Genomic DNA, 9,908 nt, shown 5'->3' on the forward strand with positions numbered 1-9,908 from the left:
CGGTCTGATGGTTATTTTGGAAAGCGAAAGAATATGTTTGTAGAATCAATCGGTCTATCCAAATAAATGTGATGCAAAATACACACAGATCTTCTTACTGTAAGGACTGTGGATGTGGAACCACTGTGTCAACCTACTTGGTAGTTGAAGATCCGATCCAGCACGGCTGACAGCCGACCCCAGCATGGGAGGTAAGATACCAGCTGAACAGCCCCGTATATGGATGGAAACTAGGGAAGGTATCTTGCCCTGAACTGATAAACAGGAGAGGGAAACCCCTGCCTACAAGCAGAGCACTCGTCCCAATAAGGACGACCCCACGGTCTTCCTCTAGGTGCTGACTTACCCTGGCGGGCCAGAACACCTGTAGGGCAAAGATAGAACAACACCTGGGAGTGCAGAAACAAAGGAGGAAAAAGCGGACAATGATAAACAGAGAAGCGGACAAGGGGAACAACAGACTACAGAGTACATGAATGAAGAACACAATGCAAGGTAGCAAGGTAACTGCCGAAGCAGCGGCTGGATAGGACGTGATGGGAACAAAACGCTCAACAACACTCCAGCAAGGTGTGACAGGCCCAGGGCAGCTATATAGGACAGGGATTAGAAAAGGAACATCAGCTGAACAGAAGACCAGAAGCTTCCTAGGAGAGCTGGAAGAGAGTGAATATAAGCTCAGGGAACACAGAGAATGGGACGACGCCAGTATTTGCCAGACACAGAAGTAGAAGATTGTGTCTGAACAATGCACCTAACACTTACCTTCACATCTGAAATGAAAACTGCCTCTCGTGTAGACGATCCAGTCCAGAGATGTGCTGGCTTTAGTGTCATAAGCATTTGAGCCATTTTATTCATTCATTCGACGAGAGCCATATGGTTATCGTACAAGGGGTCTTACAAATATGGAATAGGTCAATGTTCGGTTTGGATGTATTCTGTGAAACACACACTGACATTCCCGTTACATACAGGTCAAAATGTTGAGATAGGTTCTCTTTTGAATTGTAAGTCACACCATGTAATATACTGTAGTACATGCAGTGGTTGCCCAATACAATATATTCAATATACTTACTGTAGGTTAAAGACACGAGTGTCTGAACACATTTCTTACATAGTGAAAAACATGCTTCAGTCATCAGTTATGGCAAAACATTTCATGGAAGTGCGTTTTTGGGATGCCACGGTTAAAAAAAAAAATTTTTGCAATTGAGAAAGTAAATAAACCTGTATGTGGAGGTGATGGGCGACATCTTTATAGGCGGGATGAATATTGGATTCTGAGATGCAATACTAGAATACTGCAGGGTATAAATAATAAGCATGTTGTGTCTTGTTTTCATTAAAGTAGCATGTTTGAAAAATTGTTGCTGTTCTAATGCATCATGTATTGAATAAGTGTCAACATGAATTATATGTATTTTTAAAGGAACGTTTATTTGGCATTTTATATGACACAATACGAAAGAGGTCATTCAGATATTTCACAGTATCACATCTTTTTCAATGCTTTGCAGTTGATGATACCCACTTTGTTTTAATTTAACATCGGACTTCTCAAGAAGAAAAACAAATAAAACAAAGACAGAACTTTTTATCCACAGCATGACCACCAATATAGTGAACACCCAGCATCCATGCGCATAGTAAGGGGTAGAAGAAAAGACCTGCAGATCTCTGAAAATTATATGTATTTTCAATATAGAAATTTTCCTAAGGTTAAAGAAAATCAGTGGTTTACACCAGCACAACTGGGGTTAAATTTCATGGCTCAAACATAGCCTATTGGTTCTATTTATTGGGCATATTCTCTGGAGTCTTTGAAGTTCTTAATCATGGTATACAGTTTGAAATACAGTGGTGTTACAGTAGAACGTCTGGAGGGCTGTTTGCCTGTTATATTGCTTTTATTGGACTTAATAAAGGTTCGAAAACCCCCTCAATCAGCCAGTGCAGAGAGCTGTTAGGAGCCGACTCATCAGTATATTAACGGCTATGGAAACCTAGTAACAATATTGGGCAAAAACATCTCCCTTTATTAAATATTGTGCGTGGCCAGCATAAGAAAACGCATTTCAGGGAAAACTCGTTAGTCAGTTCAGTTGGTAAGAGTATTAGAGATTAGCGAGTATACTTGCTAAGGCTAACTACCCGAGCGAGTAGTGCCTTAGCCGAGTATCTCCGGGTGACAGGTGAGTTGCGGCGGTGAGCAGGTGGGAGCGGGGGGGGGGGGGGGGAGGGAGAGAGAGATCTCCCCGCTCTCCCCCGCCGGCCCCCGAATCTTTACAGACGAGCGGGAGGATACTCGGCTAAGACACTACTCGCTTGAGTAGTTAGCCTTAGCGAGTATACTCGCTCATCTCTAAACAGTATACAAACAATGGTAGGGGTTATCCCCAAAACGCATTTTCTTATGCTAGTCACTTACTATGTATGGTGAAAGACTTGACTGACTGACTCACTCACTGACTCTTTACTAATTCTCTTAACTTCCCGGTGTCGTACAAGCGTGAAATTTGGAACGAGCATTCTTTAGGTCCTAAATAGGAAAAGTAAAAGGGTCACAACTAGAGTTGAGTGAGCGTACTCTTCCGAGCTTGATGCTCATTCAAGTATTAGCATACTCGATTTGCACCACATTGTTAATAATTTCAAGCTTATAGTATACCATCACCACCAGTCTTTCAGTTCCATTCTCCTGTTCGCTCACTCCTAACCATGTGGTGCGTCATCTGGTAGTCAGCACCTCAACCAATGTTGCGATCATCCTATTCTTTATGTATAATTTTTCTTCACCAACGCGACGGTATGAGTTTTGCTACACATCTCTTTAAATGGTATGCTTCTCCATAACGTATATGTGTAAAACTTTGCTAAACAGTCCTGGCTTAACACACAGACTCTGTATACTATAGCAGACAGAGTAGTGGAGAAGTGCCTTGCAGAAAGAGACAATTCATGAGAAGAACGAGGAAAAAATGTCTGATCTTCTGAAATATGTTCTAATTGTTTGTTAATTCTCTACATTTGTAATTGCCTAAGATGTCGCATGTTGTGTCCCCAGTCTGACAAATTAGTTGGGAATTGTTGCTTTATCACTACAGAAAACACTAGACTAGAAACGGCAGATACCACCACAGGCTATGTAGTTAGCCATCAGTACTTCCATGCCCATTATTATACAGTGCACATATGTTCAGCTAAATCTGCAATGATAGTTTGCGATGGCATTTTATCAGAACTTGGCACCTGACAGCCAAGTGGAATCTCATGAGAGAATATAATTTGTATGTAATTGATTTAATCCTGGCAAATTTTAGACTATGCTTATGTTTTCAGTTCTTTTGGGAACTTGTTCTATTATTAATCGCTGAAAAGTAAAGTCTGCTTTCTCTCTCTCTCACAGCTAATGGAAGAGCTGAGCTACTGAAAATAAATCTCCGAGAAGTTGAGCTGGACCCAGTAGTAAACCTGGAGGTCATTGCAGAGAAGATTGAGGGATACTCTGGTGCTGATATCACCAATGTTTGCAGGTACTTGTACTGTAGCGTTGTAATGCACGGTATTTTATCTTAAAGGGACATTACAGTTGCAATAAATTAAAATCAAGGCTTTTATTGAATTCTTGCAATCAGAGATGTTGGCATCCATGAGCAACAGATATAATACGTTAATTAGGGTACAGTCCCATGTTGAGGCTACCATGTGGCAGGTTGTAGCAATGAAGTGGCCCACAACCCTGCCGGTGATGCAGGTCCACGTGGCTTGCTAATGAATTAAACGTTTTAAAAACTTCTGACATGTCATAGTAACACCTTAGAACTTTTGATCAGTGGGCTCCGGGTGCAGAGACCCCCACTAATCGGTAAAACAAATGGGTAGGAGAGCTCATCTGAGTACTGTGCCCTTTTGGCTGCCATTGCAAGCAGTGTATAGTCTCCACAGTCTTTCAGACCCGAGAAGTGATGGAAACAGTTGAATGGGCAAGTGCTGAGATGAGCGCTTCTACCTTTTTTTTTTTTTTTTTTTTTTTTTAAGCGATCTGTGGGGGTCTCGGCACCCGGGACCCACCAATTAAAGCTCCTAACATGTCACTATGATATAGTTACATAGTATGTAAGGCCAAAAAAACGACATGTGACTATCCAGCTCAGCCTATTACCCCCCAATGTTGATTCCCAAGAAAGGCAATAAAAAACCCAATGAGTTAAAAGCCAATTTTTCAAATTTTTAAGGAAAAGAAATTCTTTCCTAAATCCAGGTTACCTGTAAACAGTTGTGCTGTTTTAGACCACCGCGTGGCCATTTACTTACAACTAGTGGCCACTTAGTTCGTTAGCAAGCCACACAGACCTACACCACTGGTGGGGTTGTTGGCTGCATTGCTGTGACAGCAATGTGCCGACTTCTCAATGGGGCCACACCCTTAGAAAACTTGCATCAGTTTTCGCTACATAAACCATTGTGTCTTCTTTCTTGAAGCTGTAAAACTCCTTTTAATACATTTGCTTATAATTGACACCATGTTGATGCATTTTATTAGTTTGCACATTTGTGGGAGAATTAAACCAGATACAAAAATGTCCCTTCTACTCTTTCTCCCTCTCATTCACCACATCTTCTTTTTCTGAAAGGTGAAATCTCATTGGGTAAAACCTTAAAGGGGTTGTCCCGCGCCGAAACGGGTTTTTTTTTTTTTCAACCCCCCCCCCGTTCGGCGCGAGACAACCCCGATGCAGGGAGGTAAAGAAAGCTCACCGGAGCGCTTACCTGAATCCCCGCGCTCCGGTGACTTCTCTACTCACCGCTGAAGATGGCCTCTTCCTCCGTGGACCGCAGCTCTTCTGTGCGGTCCACTGCCGATTCCAGCCTCCTGATTGGCTGGAATCGGCACGTGACGGGGCGGAGCTACACGGAGCTACACGGAGCCCCATAGAAGACTGCAGAAGACCCGGACTGCGCAAGCGCGGCTAATTTGGCCATCGGAGGGCGAAAATTAGTCGGCACCATGGAGACGAGGACGCCAGCAACGGAACAGGTAAGTATAAAACTTTTTATAACTTCTGCATGGCTCATAATTAATGCACAATGTATATTACAAAGTGCATTATTATGGCCATGCAGAAGTGTACAGACCCACTTGCTGCCTCGGGACAACCCCTTTAACCTTTCCTAAATAATTTAGCAATCTCTTAGCTGTCTTAAGCAAATCTGCTTGTGCAATTAATCAACCGCTCTCAGCTCCTTAGAAATGTAATTACAGATTTAATATCTGGGGGAAGAATTTTTCGATTGTCTATTTAATTGCTTTTAGCCGCGCTGCTTTCTAAAAATTAAGTGATTTTTGTTTCATTGAAAGCATGAAACTGTGTCAAAATGGACCAATTTGCACAATTAACATCTACGGTGGTTGATTTCTACAGTCTCTCTCATATTTAGCATTATATTTTAATTGGAACAGAAGTTAAAATATGATGCGCTTGTGTGCTCATAGAGGCATTACTATCTGAAGCATTTTGCCCCACTACCGGGTTGTCATCCTGAGCCACCAGGACAGATATGAATGAAAGTAGACCACTTATTTAAAGCACATCTTCCCATTTACACATCATTTTGCAGGTTATGTATCGACCTAATCTATACAAAGGATAACTTTGTAAATGCATTGCATTATTTATTATGTACTGGTCTTGAGCTGCAGCCAGTATTATGGCCAAAGCTACAATTACAATTCTGCAAGCTTCAGAGTTGGAATCTTCCACCATTCCCTGCTAACTCATAGACTTTACGTCAGGCCCTGCATAGTAATCTGACATAAAAGAGACCAATGGTCCTTTTAGACGGGTAGAGCTGTTGGGCAAACGATGCCCAAAACCCGTCCCAGTGATGCTCACTCCTGTGCTGTTACTCAGGAGTGAGTATCGCTGGCATCGCTCAGTGCTGAAAGAATAAAAAATGTCACTTTTTTTTAAATTATAGATTTTGAATTTGTCTCATGTAAATATATTTGACACAGAACTCGGTCGATAGAAGTGTATTTTTAACCCCTTTATCACATAACTAATTTTAGCCTAAAGAGACAGTAAATCATATCCCCTTTTGTGCTCTAGCATTCATAACTAGAGATGAGCGAGCGTACTCGGAAAAGCACTACTCGCTCGAGTTGCTTTATCCGAGTATCGCTGTGCTCGTCCCTGAAGATTCGGGTGCCGGCACGGAGCGGGGAGCTGCAGGGGAGAGCGGGGAGGAACGGAGGTAAGATCTTTCTCTCCCTCTCTCCCGCCCGCTCTCCCCTGCTCCCCGCTGCGACTCACCTGTCAGCCGCAGCGGCACCCGAATCTTCAGGGACGAGCACAGCGATACTCGGATAAAGCACATTACTCGAGCGAGTAGTGCTTTTCCGAGTACGCTCGCTCATCTCTATTCATAACGCATTAATTTTTTTTGCCAGTGTAACTGTATATAGCCCTGTATTTTGTGAGATGAGTTCTAGTTTTCATATGAACCAATTGTGGGTACGTATAATGTATTGAATAACTTTTATTAAACTTTTTTTTCTGGGGGCGATGGGAAAAAAGCAATTTTACCATTGTATTTTTTAATTTATTTTTATGGTATTCCCCTGTGGTATAAATATTATGTTGCCTTTTATTCTACCAATCATTCTGACTATGGCAACACCAAATTTATAGAGTTTTTATTCTGTTACCTCTTTTTTTGTGGCATCACATTCCCGGACCACAGCATTTTTATTTCTCAGTCTAAAGAGCTTTATCAAGCCTGTTTCTGGTGGGACAACTTGTAGTGTTTATTTTCTCCATTTTCAGGTATATATGTTGTTTTAAGTAACTTTTTATTTCTGTTTAGAGGAATCGGGATGGTCAAAAATGGCTAATTTTGTTGGGTTTTTTTCCCGCCTTTTTAAAAATGGCATTTTCTGTGTGTTAAGAAAATTGTAGATCAATGTATCGGTTAATTGTTTTTGCTATTAGATTGTAGACTAGGAAGATATAGCATCCTGCTAGTATGAATAGTGAAGGGGTTAAATGTAACCATTTCTATATATCAGTGAGTGGTACTGGGTAAGACAGAAAATAAGGTAGTCCTGGAGACCCCCTCCTTTGCATTCCTTCCTAATGAAATAATAACAGCTTATTTATATATTATAGTTACACCTTAAAGGTGTAACTTATGTTAATCATTTTAGTTATAGCCTATCATGTATTCTTATTAGTTTTGGAGGTATATACTTTTCCTGTGATGTCATTTATGATATATAAACCACATGCAACTTTGAATACATTAGAAATCATTTGATACCACAACAGGCTGGTGTGATTTGTATTTCTCCTAAGGGCCCTGTGCTTCTACACCGGATCTGAGATTATCTTCTGCTTGGTAAACAAATTCTCACGAAACTGTGCTTGATAAATTATGTAATATTTTATAGTATAGGTTGTTATGGATATGGCAATACCAATTACGTGTAGGGGGGGTTGTTTTTTATTTTTTCAATATTTATTTAAGGTCCTGTATAAGGGAAAAAAGTTTTGATGCCATGGTCCGCAATGACTGCAGCCTTAGCGGGGTTAAACATTGTACAGGAGTGACTAGATAAGCAAGTCCTCATTATTTCACTCCTTTTCTGGGTGAAAACCCAATATGTGACAATCGAAGAGCAAATATGCTCTCTGATGGATGGGGGGTGATAACATGAACAAGAAGTCCTGTCACCCCTCCCCTAGGACAGGGAGATATACAGAAGAATCCTAGATCTTCTCTGCTGCCTGATGGTCTCCCCTCCCTTTCCTACTCTCCTCTGCAGACTGATTAAAAATGACAGCTGTAAAATCAGTATGCCCAACTCCATTTAAACGGCTGTAGCTCCAGTTCTGTAAGAACAACTTTACTTGCATTTAGTGTCATTTTAAAGCCAATCCTATTTTTAAAATGACACTATGAGCATTGTGATCACCCTGATAGAACCAGACCTATAGCTGTTTAAAGTAGGGCAAGTACTGTCCACTGAAAACTGTAATGTCCTTTACCTGTAGAAGAAACCGAGTTCATCCTAAACTCCTGGGGGTTAATCTAGAAATATGTACTATTGTGCCTACTAGGTATATTTTGATCTAAGGGGTAAGATGAAAGGCGGTGTCTGCACACAACTGTCATCCTTGCTGTATCTGTTATTTCATAGGTTGGCATGTCAGTAATATTGCAGTGCTTTTAGGTCTTACCGTTTTGGCAGATGTTTGGCAATATGTAGTACTTGCTCAAGAATTATATTATGTCTTGTGCCAGTAAAATTCATGCAAGTTTTGCAAACTAAGTTTTATATCTATTGTGCACAATGTTTGCCCAGCAGGGAGTTTTGTTGAGTCTGAATACAGAATGATTTAGTGAGCAATAGAAAGCTACTTAAAATAAACTTTGGATTATGTTTTTCAGGGACGCCTCCATGATGGCCATGCGCAGACGTATCCAGGGCTTAACACCAGAACAGATCCGTGCTCTGTCCAAGGATGAACTACAGATGCCTGTGACAATGGCAGACTTTGACTTGGCACTAAAGAAAGTCTCAAAGTCTGTTTCTGCATCAGACTTGGAAAAGTATGAAAAGTGGATGGGTGAATTTGGTTCTGCTTAGTAAGATATAAACTTTGAAGCTTTGAACGTTGCTATATAGCATTCCCACTAACTCTAGACATCCTCACTTTGGTGCCCTTTATTGACTAAAGCCAAGATCCAGTTCCTTTTCCCTCTCATTCTGGAGTGGTTTTATGAGAGCGAAAAATCCATAACTCTTCATAATTGTGTCTGACTGTACGATTTCCCTTTGCTGACTTCAGTTTTGGGTTGAGTCCCAGCATTACTCGTATATCTATAAAGTCGTTCATTCTGTGATCAGAACACACTGTTTGCAAGAATACCAATAATCACATCGCCAATCCTATTCATTGCAGCTCACTCATGGAGCAGAAACATTTAGAGGTTTGTGATGATGTCAAAATGTACACTTGCAGATCCTTTTTTGGTTTTCGACTGGTGATCCTCTCTTGTGAATGAAATTCATCTTACCCTTAACATTCAGTTTCTGCCTAATGGAGACCCCTCCGAAATATTAGTCTACCGTAGTTTGAGTCCACATGAAATTCAACCACTTTCTAAAAACTTTTTTCCCTCTAAAACATCTACTGAGATGTCCCTCATCTACGGCTTAAATTAAATATTGGGAAGGGTTATCCTGCAACTGGGATTACTAGTTGTAAGAAGTTGCAAAATGTACTTATGATGTTAAATACTCCTGTATAAAAAAAGACGAAGTATTAGAGAGGTGAAACCTTTATTGACTAACCAGAAAAATTGTTATATGCAAGCTTTGAGGCTACTTGGTCTCTTCGTCAGGGTGGTGTAAGAACCTATATCGTTCAGTTGGGTCAGTTTCTTCAGTAGCTTCTTGAGGTCCATCTGTTATCGGTATATTGGGATATCTTATCAGGATGTAGAGCAAAAATAGTGTGGTACAGTGTTAGCCAGAAAAGTCTACAATGTTGAATACTGGAATACTAATAAAAAAGGCTCATTTCAGTACTACAATACATTTGCTCTACATTTTGATAATGGAAGATGCCTCAATGTATCAAACACAGATGGTGTGAAACTGGCACATGTGAATGATATATGTTATACTAAACTGATGAAGAGGCCGGGTAGACTTGAAAGCTTGCATACACATTTTCCTGGATAGCCAAAAAAGGTTTCACCTGTATGATACTTTTTGTATTTTTTTTTTTTTTTGGTACAAGAGTATTTAACATCATAGATTTTTCTGGCTAATACGGTACCATCATGTTTTTGCTCTACATCATGCAAAATGCATCTAGAATGCACTTCTTGAC

General features: G+C 40.6%; 1 protein-coding gene across 1 annotated transcript in view; it reads left to right on the top strand.

Moving 5' to 3' along the window:
* The window catches only part of KATNAL1 (katanin catalytic subunit A1 like 1), a 163,868-nt gene extending 154,288 nt beyond the window's left edge, over window positions 1-9,580 (top strand). The window contains exons 10-11 of the mRNA XM_066583135.1: window positions 3,413-3,539; window positions 8,458-9,580. Of these exons, the coding sequence (XP_066439232.1) occupies window positions 3,413-3,539; window positions 8,458-8,656 (326 nt within the window). The 3' untranslated portion in view covers window positions 8,657-9,580. The remainder of the gene's footprint in view (window positions 1-3,412; window positions 3,540-8,457) is intronic.
* Window positions 9,581-9,908: the final 328 nt, after the last annotated feature.

Source organism: Eleutherodactylus coqui, chromosome 1 (genome assembly GCF_035609145.1).
Source record: "Eleutherodactylus coqui strain aEleCoq1 chromosome 1, aEleCoq1.hap1, whole genome shotgun sequence".
Classification (NCBI taxonomy): domain Eukaryota; kingdom Metazoa; phylum Chordata; class Amphibia; order Anura; family Eleutherodactylidae; genus Eleutherodactylus; species Eleutherodactylus coqui.